This window comes from Lepidochelys kempii, chromosome 10 (assembly GCF_965140265.1).
Source record: "Lepidochelys kempii isolate rLepKem1 chromosome 10, rLepKem1.hap2, whole genome shotgun sequence".
NCBI classification, from domain to species: domain Eukaryota; kingdom Metazoa; phylum Chordata; order Testudines; family Cheloniidae; genus Lepidochelys; species Lepidochelys kempii.
In genome coordinates, this window is record NC_133265.1 from 11,416,577 (window position 1) to 11,433,657 (window position 17,081).

A 17,081-nucleotide genomic window follows, 5' to 3' on the forward strand; every position below is an offset into this window, starting at 1 on the left:
CATACTGGTTATGCCATATCCATGACTGTCTTCCCCTTCTCCAGTAGGCTGTCATTGTGACTGTGTTCCAGAGCGCAGAGATGTGTGGCTTCTTCACAGACTGTTTTATCTATTGGCCATTGTGACTGTCATTTGGCCATGGCAGGGCTTGGTCAATTCGTAAAGCCTCTCAGCATTGTTTGCTGGGCAAGGTTGCTCTATAACCTGGGTCTCTCCCATAGCAGTACAGAGTAGTTTGTTCCAGGTCATCAGGAATCCTGTAGTAGGAACAATCTTTACAACCACTTCTAATGGAAGTTGAGTTACCTTCAGTACTTCCAGTAGAATAATTAAAAAGAAAAACTGAAGCAACATCATCTAGTTCTGGAGGCTTTGAACACATTGTAGTCTTTGACTTGTCTGTTTCCTGGTGTTGCCACCACACTCTGTTACCTGCATTCTCCAAGTCTGTTTCTTATGTAGTGTTGATTCCAGTGTATCTTTATAAGTGGAGAGATAAGCTTGGTAGGGGACTTCCTTCAAAGGGAAAGAGCATCTGATAACTGAATGTGGTACTAACATATCTGAAAATATAGCTTCTTACTTAGAAATTACTTGTAATGCATTGCTTCTCCTTCCCAAATTCACCCTTCCCTCTCCTAATCCCAATCTGCTTGTTTATTGAGTGTGCGGGGGTTTCTCATTTGTAGTTATTGCCTCTGTGTGCTGTGTCTGAGCCTAAACCCCTGCTCTTGTCCCCTTTTCCAAGCACAGATCCGTTCCAGAGAACAGAGAATCCCAGAAACAGCTGAAGGTGCTGAATGCTGCTGTTCTGCGATTATCCAAGAACATCAAGGAGCTACAGGATGAAAATAAGAGCCTGAAAGCAGATCTAGACCAAATGCTGAGCAGTTCCCCTGCTTCCAGCAAAACAAAAAGTATGTGTTGAAAAGTTAAGGTAGGGAACTAGGCTTCACAGTACACAGAAAGGAGGAGAGAGGCACAGTTCATAGACTACATGGCAGTATGGATACACCTCCTAGAGGCGTTGCAAATGTGTTACCTGAAAATGGGCAGCAATCAGTCTGTAACCATTATTCCAGGAGCATCAAACTGGCTCCTTGAGTGGACTGAACTACCTTTTCAGTTAGGGTCTGTGGGCCAGGAGTCACTAGCAAGGGGCACATTTTGCTGTCTCATCTGACTGAAGAATGTGTCTCTGTAGCTGGCAAAGTTACAGATCGTACTGGAAGACAATTACATTCTGTTTTGAAAAAGTAAATGCCTTTGTGAAACCGTCCTTCTACTGGTCACTAAGGTTGGTCTACACTACAGACTTATGTTGATTTAACTACGTTGCTCAGGGGTGTGGAAAATTCATAGCCCTGAGTGACAGTTATACCAACCTAACCCCGGTGTAGACAGCGCTATTTGATGTGAGGGCTTCTTCTGTTGACATAGCTACCACCTCTTGGGAGGTGGAGTACCTACACCAATGGGAGAAGCTCTCCTGTTGGCATAGGTAGCATATTCACTAAGTGCTACAGCGGTACAGCTGCACCTCTGTATGTGTAGACAAACCCTAATTTACCCTTTTATGCATTCCCATCACAGTCAGTTCACACACACACCCCATCCCCATTTGTCAGTTTTCTCTCTTTTGTTTACCCACAACCCAATCCCCCACTGCCTTTGGGGAGTCTTCCTCATTCTCTTTTTCCCTCCCCCACCCTTGTGGCATTTCCCCTCTGGGTGCTGTTCTCTGAAGGGGGAGTGAGGAGCATTGTGGGCTATGTGGCAGCAGGAATCAGGGAAGAGGGTGACCCAGAGCTCTGGTGTGGGGTACTCAATCAGGCATGAGTTCCCTCCTCAATTCCAGTTACTCCAGCTCCCCAGTCTCTTTGAGCTACAGCACGCACCGGTAGGTCAGACCCCTTTGTTAAATCAGAGGGAATTACAGACTGGAGGAAAGTGTCCTGGGGCCATGTGTTTGACACCCATGCTTTTATCCATTCAGAGAGCCTGGAGGAACAAGACATTCTCCATAAAGCCCTGTTTTCCATCATCCAAAAATGTACTGTACTGGTTTAAATGGTCTAATTTGAAACCTGAAATGGTCTGAGTAGGATGTCAAACATTTCTAGACCATTCTGTCTTTCAAAGTCATCCTCTCTAAAGCTGGTTTTCAGTCTCCTACAATGAGGTGGACCTTCTTGAATGGACACAAGCTTCCTTTTTCTAGGGATTTGTGTCTCACCAATCCAGCTTCTTGTTTAAAACCTTGTTACCTTCTTTAGATTACAATGAGTGGAGCAGACAGAGGCTGGTGAGACGGATTTCAGAACTGGAAAAAGTGAGTGACAGAAATAATACAGCCTGCCTTATCAATGGTACAGCAGAAAACATAAAGTCACTGATCTGTGTTCATGATGCCTTATCCTTCCAAGTATCAGCTCTTATACATCTGAACAGCTATCTGTACTGTTCCCTTTTCTGCTGTGTCATACTCATCTTGTATAGCTGCGGCTTTAAGATTAATCTCCCTTTGATCCTGCTTTCCTTTCCGCTTTCCTAGCCTGGGCCAGATCCTCATCTGGTGTAAATCGGTATGGCTCCATTGAAGTCAGTTTATACCAGATGAGTATCTTCCTCCCTCTGTCCCCCTCCTCCCCATATCTTATAGAAGCAGAAAGAGAAAATTTTCAATTTCCCTCCCCCCCGAACCTCTAGGAAGTACATGAGATGGAGAACAACAGATTGCAGTCATCAGCTAATGGTACATCACCACTGCTTGCTCTGCCACCTTCAGCTTCTGTACAGCTGGATCAGCCAGCCACTCAAGAACCTGATCCCCTTGAAGAATGTGAGCGTCTCCGAGGGTTGGTGAAGAAACTGAAAGGTGATAGGAGTGCACTTCAAAATCAACTGGCCAGTAAATAGTAAGTCTGACTATTGTCTGGGATGTTACAGTCTCTGGCCTTGTCTACACTAAAGGGAAAAGTCAATCTAAGCTACGCAATTTGAGTTACGTGAATAGTGAACCTCAAATCGACGTAGCTTAGATCTACTTTACCGCGGGGTCCACACTACGCGACGTCGACGGGAGAGCGATTGGTGGTCTATTTAGTGGGTTTCACTAGACACAGTAAATTGACCTCCGATGCATCTATCGCCGCATCTTTGATCCTCTGGTAAGTGTAGACAAGCCCTCTGTGACGGTCTTTTCATAGGTATGAAGTGTTTCATATTGTATCATGAGAGGAGCTATGTAAAAAGTTTCTCAGATTTTAAAGAAATCTGAAACATTTGAGGTTTTGGGAGGGGTTTGGCTGGATTTGCAAAAAAGGTTTAAAAATCTACTCTTTGTCAAATCAGCTTTGTAAAAAGTTGCTATGAATGCAAGATTGACCATCAAAAATGGAAACTTCTGCTTGTTACGGAAGAATTTTAAAGGCTAATGACATTTTTGGCAAGATAACATTTGAAGAACACTAAAATTTCATAGTTTCTTCTTTAAATCATTTTGTGAACCTTTTTCAGTTTTGCTGTGAGAATTTTGCAACAGAAGTTTTGACCTAATCCACTATTTTCTCCTCTGAATATACCTCTCATTTTCTTCTATACTATGGCATTCACCCTCCAACTGAGCAGCTGAATTCCTTTGCTATTGCTTACAGTAATTGTGTTTCTCAGTGCATGGAGAGACAGCTTAACTTTACCAGGTGCTTAGATGTGTGCACAGAGCAGCCTGTATTTTAATATGATCTTTCAGTGCAAAGATGCACATGGACAAAGACCTAATATCAAAAGCATGCAAAAAGTCCTTTTTCATCTAAACCATGTATATCATAGTGTATGGTTATAAGGACAAATATATACTTATTTAAAATATAAAATTCCTGTTCAATTTAAACAAACAGATTTTATTCAACATTAGAAGTGTAAGCAGCAAATAATTCCTCTAATGCACTGAAATGCAAATTATATGAACATTGTCTTAGTGCTTAATTCCCTATTCTTATACAGTTCAGAGGTGAAGCAATTACAGCAAGCAAAGACTGAATTGGAGAGGGAGCTGCAAAAGCTGCAGGAGATGGAGAAAGAAAAGAGTGAAAAAGAGGAGACTTTGAGGTACCTTGATAGGCATATTCCAATTTTGAAAGGAACTGATAAAGTTGAGTATGACACAGTTCTCATACTAAGTGGTTCAAAATATGAAGAATGTCAAAAGAAATGTGGGGAACGATGAGTAAATGAGATATCTGGGCAGAACTGTTTGGGCTAAATGATGATAATCTTGGAATAAGTTTTGGGGGAAGATGATTTGAAGTATGAATGACATCTCTGTGTCTGGAGGGATGGGGGACTGAGGAGTATGGTGGAAGAGCTGAAATGTAGGATTAAAGTTGGGCTGTCAAGCGATTAAAAAAATTAATCATGCTATTAATCGCGTTGTTAAACAATAATAGAAAACAATTTAAATATTTTTGGATGTTTTCTACATTTTCAAATACATTGATTTCAATTACGAAGTGTACAGTGCTCACTTTATATTTTCGATTAAAAATATTTGCACTGTAAAAAACAAAAGAAATAGTATTTTTCAATTCACTTCATACAAGTACTGTAGTGTAGTCTCTTTATCATGAACATTGAATTTACAAATGTAGAATTATGTACAAACAAATAACTGCATTCAAAAATAAAACAATGTAAAACTTTAGATTCTACAAGTCCACTCAATCCTACTTCTTGTTCAGCCAATCATTCAGACAAACAAGTTTGGTTAAAATTTGCAGGAGATAATGCTGCCCGTTTCTTTTTCACAGTGTCACCTGAGAGTGAGAACAGGCATTTGCATGGCACTGTTGTAGCCGGTGTCGCAAGATACATGCCAGATGCTCTAAAGAGTCATATGTCTCTTCATGCTTCAACCACCATTCCAGAGGACAGATTCTGCTTGATACCGATCCAAAGCAGACGCATGTTCATTTTCATTATCTGAGTCAGATGCCACTAGCAGAAGGTTGATTTTCTCTTTTGGTGGTTCAGGTTCTGTAATTTCTGCATCAGAATGTTGCTCTTTTAAGATTTCGGAAAGCATACTCCACACCTCATCCTTCTCAGAGTTTGGATGGCACTTCAGATGCTTAAACCTTGGGTCGAGTGCTGTAGCTATTTTTAGAAATCTCACATTGGTACCTTCTTTGCGTTTTGTCAAATCTGCTGTGAAAGTGTTCTTAAAACAAACATGTGCTGGGTCATCATCCGAGACTGCTATAACATGAAATAGATAGCCGAATGCGGGTAAAACAGTAGGGGACATACAATTCTCCCCCAAGGAGTTCAGTTACAAATTTAATTAACGCATTATTTTTTTAATGAGCATCATCAGCATGGAAGCATGTCCTCTAGAATGGTGGCCGAAGCATGAAGGGGCATACGAATGTTTAGCATGTCTGGCACGTAAATACTTTGCAACGCCGGCTACAAAAGTGCCATGCGAACACCTGATCTCACTTTAAGGTGACATTGTAAATAAGAAACAGACAGCAGTATCTCCCATAAATATAAATAAACTTGTTTGTCTCAGTGATTGGCTGAACAAGAAGTAGGACTGAGTGGACTTGTAGGCTCTGAAGTTTTACATTGTTTTGTTTTTGAGTGCTGTTATGTAGCAAAAAAAATCTACATTTGTAAGTTACACTTTCATGATAAAGAGATTGCACTACAGTACATTGAGGTGAATTGAAAAATACTATTTCTTTTGTTTATAATTTTTACAGTGCAAATATTTGTAATAAAAATAATAATATAAAATGAGCACTGTACACTTTGTATTCTGTGCTATAATAGAAATCAATATATTTGAAAATGTAGAAAAACATTCAAAAATATTTAATAAATTTCATTTGGTATTCTATTGTTTAACAGTGTGGTTAATCACAATTATTATTTTTTTTTTTAGTTAATCGCATGAGTTAACTGCAATTCATTGACGGCCCTAGATTAAAGTAAACCATGAAAAGCTGGTGCATGAGGCTGGATGACCTTTTCTTGTCCTTCTCTTTGCTTATGAGGAGAGAGCTGTAGATCCTCTACCGTACCCTTCCATCCTGACTCCTAACTTTGGTTTCCCATCCACTAGGGGTGTTACAGTATTTAGAACTGAGCAGTGATCATTAGAGAGACAATCGTGGCAAAAAATGTGTTCCTGTTACATTGATCAGAAACTAACATCAAGCCAAAGTAAAAAACACAATTTTGCCACAATCTTGTATCTGCCAGTCACTGAATTATTGGGTCAGGTGCAGAGGCATAAAAAATAGCATCAAAAGTATCACTGTGACCTTGGTCACTGTTCATTTGAACTTAGTACTATGACATCTCTCTTTGTGAGTTCATTTCCATATCTGTCACTGTGGAGACGTGCATTGTGTGCTCCTGTACAGCAGAAAAGTTCTGGCTACAAATAACTACGCACTCCTAACTATAGGGAGGAAATCCAGAGTCTTACACAGAAAGTGAGAGAACTGGAGGTGGAACTACATGAAGACAAGAGACAAACTGCAGATGATACCATGGAAACGCCAAACAAGGTATAACCTCATTCTTTCTTGCATCCCATTTATACCCTTACAAACTGGGCAGCTGAAGTCTTTCTGGTTGATAGATAGTCAGGTCCATGATGCAACTGTGATTTCTTCAGATCCCTTCATATTCTAACTTAAACTGTAACCGAGGAAGGTTGTTGCTTGTTTAAACCAATTTCATCTGTAAATTATAATTTCCCTAGATGTGCCTTTCATTTGCATATGTGCCCTCAAGGGAAGAATGTCAGCATGCAGTCCCTTTTGTCGCTAATCCTTTCAGAAACAGTTGTACTTTATGGGCCAAATCCTGCAGTCTTCACTGAGGACCAGATTGACAAAGGTATTTAAGCACCTAAAGATGTGGATAGGTACCTCATGGGATTTACAAAAGCTCTTGAGTTAGGCACCTAACTCACTTAATGCATATATAAAAGTGCCTAAGGTGTCCATCTGCATTTTTAGATGCTTAAATACCATTGTCAGTCTGGTCCCAGCTTCTTACACAAGCAAAATTCCCATTGAATTCATTATGAGTTCTGCTGGAGTAAGGATTGTAGACTTTGGCCCTCTGGGTGTGTGATGAGTGGGCTTTATTTAATCGATTCATAGATTGTAACTCTTGCGTAACATAGGCTGTAGAATTTCACCCAGTAGTTTCTGCATCAAATCTATAATTTCTGGGCATATCTTTTAGAAAGATATCAAATCTTGATTTAAAGATGGATAATGCACTACATTGGTAAATTGTTCCAGTGGTTAATTACCCAAAAATTTGTCCCTACGCTTCATGGTGATTGTCTACCCTAAATGTAAAGCTGGTCCTTGCTTGCTCAGTGCAGTATTACAAGAGCTCACATGTTGAAAAGATTATTTTTTAAACAGAAAAAATAACTGTGGGGCTAAAAACGCTTCAAGCAGATACTTTTAGGTTAAGAATATAGAGTAGTACATTCAGTTTGCATTGGACGTTTTTTCACACCACCAAAGAGAAATACATTGCAGAGCCTTCTCATGATTCTTTTCCATGCATCTGCATTTTTAATAATACTCAACAAATTTAAAAATAAAATCCTCGGGTGCATGAACAGAAACTACTAAGATACCAAAACTGATATTCGTATCTGTTAGAAGGCTTGTGCTTTGACAGCTTTTGTTTCTATATGACTACTAATTTTTATCATCATGCAGTTTGCACAGTTGTGCGAAGATTTCCTAAATAAAGCTAGTGTATTACATTGATGCTTTTTCTTTGTTTGGTATTGCATATATTTTCCCGGAGATCCAAAGGCTATGACTTTTTATTAATTTGTAGACATTGCATGAATTGGTCTCAGATTCAATACCTGGCCACTTAGCCCCTTGAACCGCATATCTCTTTAGTCTATTGTCTATATTGCCAAAAGTATGCACCTTCTCCCATTAGGATTAGCTTTTTTTAGTCTATAATCCAAAAATGGACTTTTTGGTACTAGTTCCTACTTCCAGGGTGCTGTGATGAATTATGCAGTATTTGTCTTCAGCAAACTGAATCGTTATACACAGTATGCAAAAGACTGTGGTGATAGGGAGTTTCAAGTAAGTAATAACCTTCCTTGGTTACAGTTCAAGATAGTATATGAAGGGATCTGAAGGTGGTTTTGATCACTGTGTAATGAAAAATAGACACCACAACATGGACAACAACATAATATGAATGAGTGCCTGCTTGCATAAGAGGATGATGTTTTTGACATAAGATGCCATTCTGTCTGGGTCAGTTTTATGAGAAGTAGGAAGTTCTTTGTTTTTATCCTTACTTTTCCTTTGCTTTCCAAGTTGTTGATTTGTTAAAAGTATAAAGAGGAACAGGATTGTGTTCATTTACATTGGACTCCCCTTGTTGGTGTTTCAGGATGGCCATCCCATCAGTAAGTTGAATCAAATGAGTATGGGACCAATCGTGCGGTTCTTACACTTGCAAAACTCCAGTGAAAATTAGTGCAAGTTTTGCCTGTGAAATGACTGCAAAATCAGGTCCTTCGGCATAGATTCTCAAGCTGTCAGTATTACAAGTTAAGTCATTTTTCAACAAGAGAGTAACTGCCACTCTGGGATGGGTACCTAAGAAATACATACAGTAGTACACCTTTAGATATTTAAATAAAAAACTCTAATTTCACATCCAGTTCACAGTTGAGGCAAGTGAGGAATGTATTTCGCATTAAGAATTTTCCAAATGATGAGCTGAACGTAACAAATGCAGATATATTTTAAAATAAGATTTTCTTCTCCAACTTCCCTATATCATGTGAGGAAATGATTTCTTCTCCTGTTGATCTCCCTCTCTCTTTCCAGTCCTTGCTGTCTTACAGCTCCAGAAAAAATCACATACCAGCAATCCCATTTAGTATGTACACTACATTCAAGTGTTTTGCCTTCACAGCCTTCATTTGCCTGCTTTCAAGAGGGCAAAGAAGACAACAGGAAGGAGCAAGCAGCCAAACTCATCCAGAGCCAGTGGAAGGCATACAGAAACAAGGTGAAATTCTTATAAATGGACAGAGAGGATTGGTTTTTTTTAATATCCTGCTACCTCACCTTCATTTCAGGATATTGAGTAGTCTGCTGATGAGCATCAGGAATCAGAGCACCGATGCAGTCATAACTAAATGTCTGACTTTCCTTCTTCCCCTGGATATTTCTCGTTTCTTCAGGGCCATTGATTAAGGATAGTTCTTTTAATTTCTGTCATCCTGTTTGCTGGAAGCTCTGCTGGCATTCTAACAGCGAATGTGAATTTTGCTATGAGCAGGCATGACTTACTGAATTAATGGGAAAGGTGTCTGTAGTAGCCAAGACTAGGATAAAGGAGTACTGAGTACTAGAGCTGGTCAAAACATTTCCACTGAAACTGTACTTTAACGGAAAACTGGGTTTTTGATTAAAATGACTTTTTTCATGATAAGTGTCTGTTTTCTGTTAAAAATTTTGATAGTTTTGTCAAAAAAAACCAACCAGAAACTGAATATTTTTAAATTTTTGGCTAAAAACTGAACTATTTTGATTCTAAAATGCTGCTGCACTGTTCCTTGGGAATTGTAGTTAAGTTGCCTCATGTTCCCATCCTCCTCTGGGCTGGGCTCTCCAGCTTGACTTCTCCCAGGACTCATCACAGCCATGTGATTCTCCCAGTATATGGCCTCCCTCACCAAGAGATTTCTCATGGGAGATGTAGTCTTACCAGAGATCCCAGCCTATAGAGGAGAAAGGGAGCATGAGGAACCCAAACTACAACTCCCATCAGGCACCCTGGTGACATTTCAGAATTTAAATATTAGATTTTGATTTTTCTTTCAAATTTTCAATGGATAACTTGGAATTTTTTTTTAATTTTCATCAAAATTTTTCTCAGAAAGAAAACCTATTTTCCAGCCAGCTCTGAGTACCGTAAATGGGGTAAAACAGAAATGCAAGACATTACAGATTTTTCAGAACTTGTATTTAAGTGCCAGAGTTGGAAACCAGTGCTGAGATGTTGAGGACAGGGAAAGAAGTGGAATTAAGACATTCTTTCCATAGCACAACCAGTCAGGGCCCAAATGTGAGAACCTGACTTTTAGAATATGTGAGACAGAAGCAAAATAAATGATGCAATGAAAAATAAAAAAGTAAGGTGCATGAAATAAAGAGGTTTTAAATTATTTTGAAAGATAATATAAAAAGTTTTGGGGAAATCCATTCCATGGCTTAGCGTTTCTGAGATCAGTAATTTGCAGAAGTAAATGGTGAGGCCAGTCCAGGATCATGTAGGATAAAACTGTCGGTATATGTGGAGCTAAAATGAGTGGTCTTTGTAACTCAGTATGGTTCAGAGGGATGATTCTGCGCCACTTAAACCATCACTGCAAACCTGGAAATTCCTTAGCCTGAGCTTCATCCAGCTAGGATAAGGTGACAAATTAAAAGAATAGCTTATATTACATTTTGTTTTATGAACAAACAAAGCAAATGATGCATCTCTATATCCATGATTTCAGGGGTTAGAAATAGGGGAACATAAAAAATCCACTATCAAGCTAAAGAATAAACAATCCCCCAAAAAATCCAATTCCAGAAAGCTTCCCCAGGGAAGAAAAACTGGGCTTTTCAGTTGTTTTGGGATGCCTTTGTAGTAACTGTAAGAAAATAGGAGACCTTTTGGAGTAATCTTTATGAAATAAAAGCCATAAATCCTTCTGATATTAATTTAAAAGTTTTCTCCATTTCAGAAAGAAGAAATTGCTCTGGATCAGGTGAGTGTGTGTCGCACCAATAAAATGGCAATTCAGGTTCACTTTGTAATAAAAAAGTATAAACAAGTAGTTAAGTAATTTTTAAAGCGATTTTATTATGAGATTCAATATTCCAGCAGGAGCACTAGTGATTGCTATACTAATAGTTCAGGTTGTGTGCCAGTTTACCTTGTGACATCCTGTTTTCAGTTGTTCATGACTTACCTAAACTTTCTCCTTTTGAGTTCAAATTTTCTGTGCATGGTCTCTGCCAAAAGATGCATCCTTTTGGAAAATGGGAGCAAAAATGGTTCTGGAATTTTTGAGTATAAGGAACTGCAGGTGGGATGGAGAAGAGTTTTCCCATTATAATAAAATAATTCGTGCAACCTTTTTGTCTTCAGAAAGGCTGGATGTAGACATTTGACATGGAAACTGCCCTCATTAAGAAGTGCCTGTCGCGAGGCAAGTGTGCCCCGTCCCCTCGTGGAGCGGGGTAATTACTTTCCCCGTGGTTGCATCCTTACGACCACCCCTTGTCTTGGGGTAGTGTGCGTGACGGTAGGGTGACCAGATGGCCTGATTTTATAGGGACAGTCCCAATATTTGGGGCTTTTTCTTATATAGGCTCCTATTACCCCTCCACCCCCTGTCCCTATTTTTCACACTTGCTGTCTGGTCATCCTATGTTACAGGTTTGGGCCCTTTGGGGTATCACCTGATGTGCTGGGGTTTAACTTAGCATTCATCCCCTTTTACTGCTTTGCTGGATTAGGCTCTCCAGCTTCTTGCAACACACACACACACACACAGGTAGGGCCACACCTCACTGCAGATACATACTGAAGTCAGCTCTGTGTGAGAGGGCTCCCCCAGCACTCATGTGCCCACTCCCTTTAAGGGGTACAAACCCAAAGGTTTTATGAAATTCGCCTCCTCCCTCAGTGTGGAGGGAGATACGCACAACTTCTTGTGTTCCTGTCCCCCCCGCCCCACTTAGAAATGACATAAACTGGGTTATATTATAATCAAGCAATAAGTTCATTAGCTACAAAAGGTGAATTTTAAGTGAATATAAGAGATAACAGACAGAACAAAGCAGATTACTGAGCAAGTAAAACAAAGTATGCAAGCTAAGCTCAATATACTTAAGAAACAGGTTACAAAATGTAATTTCTTACCCTAAATGTTATTTTAGGCTGGTTGCAAAGTTTCTGTGATTCAGAGTTCCAGTTATATTTCTTTTCAGACTGGACCCTGTCTCAGTCTGGACTCCCCCCTGCCTTCCCTTCAGGTGGCTTTAGCAGTCTTTCTTCTTGGGCAGACAGGCCATGGAGAGGAGGAGCCACGTTTGCCTTCCTCCCCACCTTTAAATAGGATTTACATAAGGTGGGAATCTTTGTTTCCAAAACTTGACCCTGCCGCACTTCCTTTCCAGTGGAAAGCTACAAGAAGTCCCAGGTAATATTTAGTATCAGGTGTCAAGACCGCCTGACTCTATAATATCACAGCATCCATGAGTCAGTAGCAGTATTGTAAGTCCGCAGGAAGGCCAAGCCTTTTCACAGTCCATTGTCCTCACTGATGGGCCATCCACCCTGTCTGGCTTTTCCGAAGTTGTACCCGAAGTGTTAGCTGTGGACGTCGCCCAAAGTAGCATAGTTGAAATACAGATACATAGTCAATATTCCTAACTTCAGATACAGAAATGATACAGGAATACAAATTAGATAATCACATTCAGTAAATGATAACCATTCCAATGATATCTTACAAGACCCATCTTGCATAAAGTACATCTACGTTATGTCCTATTCATATCATAAGCATATTTTCATAAAGAATATGGAGTGAAACGTCAGTGTGGCCTAGCAATAAAAATCATTGTGGCCGCTCTCTCTCTCAAGGTTGTGTGACCCAATGGCCAGAGTCAGGGTGACAACCCCTTCCCACAGAGCTCTGGGACCTAATGGCCTGTGTCAATATGGCTCCCTGGTTCAGCCGGGGTACATCACCTAGTGCTCAGAGTCACTGTGGCTGCCTGGCTCAGCAAGGTGGTATGGCCTAGCAGCAAGAGTCAGTAAGGTCACCCTCTCTCAGGGCTGTATGGCCTAGTGGCCTGAGTCAGTATAACTGTCCTTTCTGTGGGGCTGCATGGCCTCAGGGGAGTGAGCCATCACCCCAGGGTGGGTGGCAGCCGGGTAGGTGGACCCGGGCCCTCCCTTCTCCACCAGATCCCAGCTCAGGGCCCCTGTGAGTGGCAAGTATGCCTGTCAGTGGGGAATCCGCCCAAAACACGCTGACCCCATTTGATACCACAACTAGTCTCCCTGAGCTACTTCCTACCCAGTTCCTGTTGTCTGGATGATGCACTCACAGTCACCCCTCATGGTGAGGGAAGGGCAGTGTATCACCCGAGTCCCTGGGTAGGGTGCATCATGGGAGATGTAGTCCAGCTGGATAGCCCAGCTCATAAAGGACACTGGGCGTTGGAGGAAACTGAAATAAAGCTCCCATGAGGCAACATAACTGAATAGCTGAATTGAAGTAGTTTGTTTAACAGGTGCTTAGATTTTTGACAAAACAATCAACAATTTTCCACAGAAAGCAGACATTTCTCCCAAAAAATTTTTTGTAGAAAACTCAACTGTTTTGACAGGGTTGATAGAAAATTTATGACCAGCCCTCATTGTAATAGAGTTCTTAATTGCATGATTGTATATTATTTCTCAACTAGCACAACATAATATATGCATTTTCTTCTTTAGCCTTATAAAATCTGCTTTGAGTAGATTAGTAAAGAGAAGGATGACAAGTGCCAAAGCTCTTTCCACGCTCTTCCAGTGTGAAACTGTATATAACATCTATCAGAATGGTGATTTTAAAATGTCACTTTATACCCTTGATATCTTCTGATCTTTGGGGACCTAGTTCAGATTAAAATCTTTTAGCAGAGAGGAAGAATGTTTTGTTTAACATAATCACCAGAATGTTTGCCAGGCTCCACTTGATTTCTGATGATGTTATCAAGCAGCAAAGCCTGCTGAGTAGCTGGGATCTAAGATGGTGTGACGGGGCAGATTGGCCCCGCACTAGTACAGAGGGGGTTAATCCTTCCCTCGTAGCAGAGGAAGCCCCACCCCTGAGGCTCTGCTGGGCATGCTCCACCTGAAAGTCAGGTATAAAAGCCTTCAGAGCTGCTCAGTCAGAGCTGACTGCCGAGGAGGAAGGGCACTTGGCATGGGCTCCAGCCCAGAAGCCGTTACAGCTCTTACCTACCAGGGAGTGGTACCTCCCACCCTTATGAGATCAGCATGTTTTGGAAGGATTCCCCGTTGACCCCATGGCAGACCACTCCACCACTGTCAGTGCCCTGGGTTGGGGCCCAGTGGAGTTGGGTGGGCCGGGTCACTCTACTGGGGGCCCCCTCTTTTGCCTCCAAAGGTGGCTGTATTGACTCTGGCTCCTAAGCTGCGCTATCCCACTAGAGGAGGAGAATTAGGTGGACTTTGGCCATTAGGCCGCACTGCCCTAGGGGCACATTGAATGGACTCTGGCCACTAGGCCGCATTACCCCACTTGGGAAGAGGCAATAGACGGACCCTGGCCATTGGGCCACACTGTGCTGACTACTGGAGGGGACGTTTAGAAAATGGATGTAGGCACAGAGAGGCGGGGTTGCCTCCCGCCCCCTGACTTAAGGGGTCGACAAGGTACAAAGCCTGCCACAGATGGGAATATGACTGCATTGCTGTATCTATGAAATATGGGCTAATGTTTGTAGCTTGAATTTAATTGCATTTGACAGGGTCCATAATGTGCAGATTCTCGGGTTAAATTTACTGTGGAGTTGTATGTCTGTGCAGTTCTTTTATCATTTATAGGTTGGAACCCTTTTGGATTGCAGACTAGCGCATGTGAAGTGGTTAAGGGTGCCTCTTGATTAGAGGGGAAATGCCTGCACATCAAACAGTTGTCATTGCACAGGGAAAATAGTTCTCTCTCCTGTAATGCCTTTTTCCCTCTGGACTCAACTTTAATTTGTAGCTGCCATCTTTCAAGGGAGTTAACATCCATTTATCTCTCTCCCTGCTAGGCGGCTGTTGTGATTCAGGCAGCTTTCAGAGGACATTTAGCTCGGCAGAAATTGTTACCGAGTAACACACTCGGTCGAAAATCTCCCACCGTGCATAGCCTTGGAAATAAGGTAATTGTTGGGGCAAGTGAGGACATAGACACAATGTGCTTCTTAATTTTTCCATTATTTACAGTCAGTTTATGGTGCAAAGTACTAGGCTTCCAGGTTTAGTTCTGTAACTTATCCAGTTAGTTTTTTTAATACTTTGGCCTGTGGTGTCATTTAAATTCCAGAATGTGTTAAGCCCATTTGTTGGCTTTCCTTTTTACCATCTACTTCATAGTTCTCCTGCAAAATAAAGCCATAGTATCTCTGTGCAGTAGGCTGCAACCTGTATCCAAGCTGCTTGCTTTCTTTATCTAGTTCTGTCATCAGGTAAGAGTAAAGGATGCAGCCTTTTCAAAAGCTGCACTGCACCGAGGCACTCATGGAGTCATAACGCTAGGCAAACATTACTCATCGTGCTTTAGAAACAAGAAGTTGAAAATGATGGTTGGTTTGGAGTCTGGTATCCAGCATGCTCTGCTGAAGATTTGCAGTGTATTTCTTAAATCATGTCACACTTGGCCCTGAGTGCCAGGCTCTGAATATAAAAAGACTTCCTTACTGATTACACATTTTAGATGCGGTAAATGTATTGGTTTCCTAAGTAGCCGTTTAGATCTAGGGCAGTCTAAAATGAATGAAGAATTCTCTAGCCAGGCCCTCCATCTCACTACACATTATAATATTTAAGCTCAGCTTCAGCTCAGTTTGGTGGCACTGACAAACTTCTGCTTTATACAGAGGTCAGACCCATCTTGGAGACTGCCTTAACACTCTTAGCTTGAGGATGAGTCCTGCCCACAATACCACTGAAATAATTTAACATTCATTTCAGCTGCCTACCCTTTATCTGTTTTGTAGTTGAATACAGGTGTTTCAACGTTCGTTGTTTAACAACTGTATGATGACATATTATCATTGGATCAATAGACGTCTAGTAAAACCCCACTGGGCTGCAACCCAAAAGAAGTGAATGCTTGCTCACTGCCAGGGGACACCACATTCACGATCAAGAATAAAAATGTCAAAGGTGCGTTTATGTTGGCAAGGAATTTGTTAAAAGGCTGATTTTTTTTCTTTGGTCTCTTTACACTGAGGACCCCAACATGTCTCACGGGTCCAGCTCTTTGAGCTTGTCTTCTGACTTCAAGGAGGAAGAAGAGGTTGTGACATTCATCCAGTCAGTTTTCAGGGCTCACTTAGCACGTAAAGGACAGCATGAGGAAAGGTAAGTCAGGAGCAGAAGTCTCCACCAGGACACAGTATTCTTACTTATTTGCATGGCTATATCGATGTAAAATTGTAGTAGAGGCTCCAAGGCAGCAAAAGAGAGAGTCCCTTGGAGCAATAGGTATGTTCAGTATAAACAGTTAACAAGTAAAATGCATAGGAGGGGCATACAATAAAAATTCCCCATCCTTCTGTTTCTGCAAGCTTCAGGTACTGTTATGGTTATAGGACAAATCACACTACTGCCAGAGCTCACCCCTCAAGTGCCAAGCCCAAGCTTTCTCCTAATCTCAGGATTCAGAGTAGCAGCCATGTTAGTCTGTATTCGCAAAAAGAAAAGGAGTACTTGTGGCACCTTAGAGACTAACAAATTTATCTGAGCATAAGCTTTCGTGAGCTACAGCTCACTTCATCGGATGCATTCACGAAAGCTCACGAAAGCTTATGCTCAAATAAATTTGTTAAGTCTCTAAGGTGCCACAAGTACTCCTTTTCTATCTAAGGATGGAATCCTATGATTCTCCCACACTAAGATCCCTGTGTACTAACCCTTAATTCCTCAACAGGGTTATTTGTCACAGACAGCCCCCAGCCACTACACCTCTGCACTCTGGGGGCTGCCTGTGACAAATGGTCTATGCAGAGTGACCAGAAAGCCTTTTCTAAACTCTGTATGGTGTATTTTTGATAGTGGGAACACTGCATAGAGCAAGAGAACAAGGATTTTAAAACAATAAACAGTCTACATGCATTGTGTCAAACCAACCTAACAGCTTTTTTTTGACGTGATAACAAGCCTTGTGGATAGTGGGGAAGTGGTAGATATGGTATATCTTGACTTTAGTA

The 17,081-nt window shown here is 41.2% G+C and overlaps 1 protein-coding gene across 7 annotated transcripts in view; it reads left to right on the forward strand.

Annotated features, from left to right (window-relative positions):
* The window catches only part of IQCE (IQ motif containing E), a 43,496-nt gene that overhangs the window by 14,993 nt on the left and 11,422 nt on the right, over positions 1–17,081 (forward strand). For 5 of the 7 annotated variants that reach the window (XR_012161096.1, XM_073361974.1, XM_073361975.1 and 2 more), the window contains exons 12-20: positions 754–917; positions 2,277–2,332; positions 2,710–2,918; positions 4,006–4,110; positions 6,476–6,578; positions 8,995–9,090; positions 10,820–10,843; positions 14,919–15,029; positions 16,103–16,233. Coding sequence is in view for 4 of the 7 variants with exons in the window: in XM_073361974.1 (XP_073218075.1) it covers positions 754–917; positions 2,277–2,332; positions 2,710–2,918; positions 4,006–4,110; positions 6,476–6,578; positions 8,995–9,090; positions 10,820–10,843; positions 14,919–15,029; positions 16,103–16,233 (999 nt within the window). In the remaining 3 variants the exon portion in view is untranslated. Of the gene's footprint in view, positions 1–753; positions 918–2,276; positions 2,333–2,709; positions 2,919–4,005; positions 4,111–6,475; positions 6,579–8,994; positions 9,091–10,819; positions 10,844–14,918; positions 16,036–16,102; positions 16,234–17,081 lie in introns of all 7 variants that reach the window. The other 2 variants (XR_012161097.1, XR_012161098.1) reach the window with 1 other exon arrangement.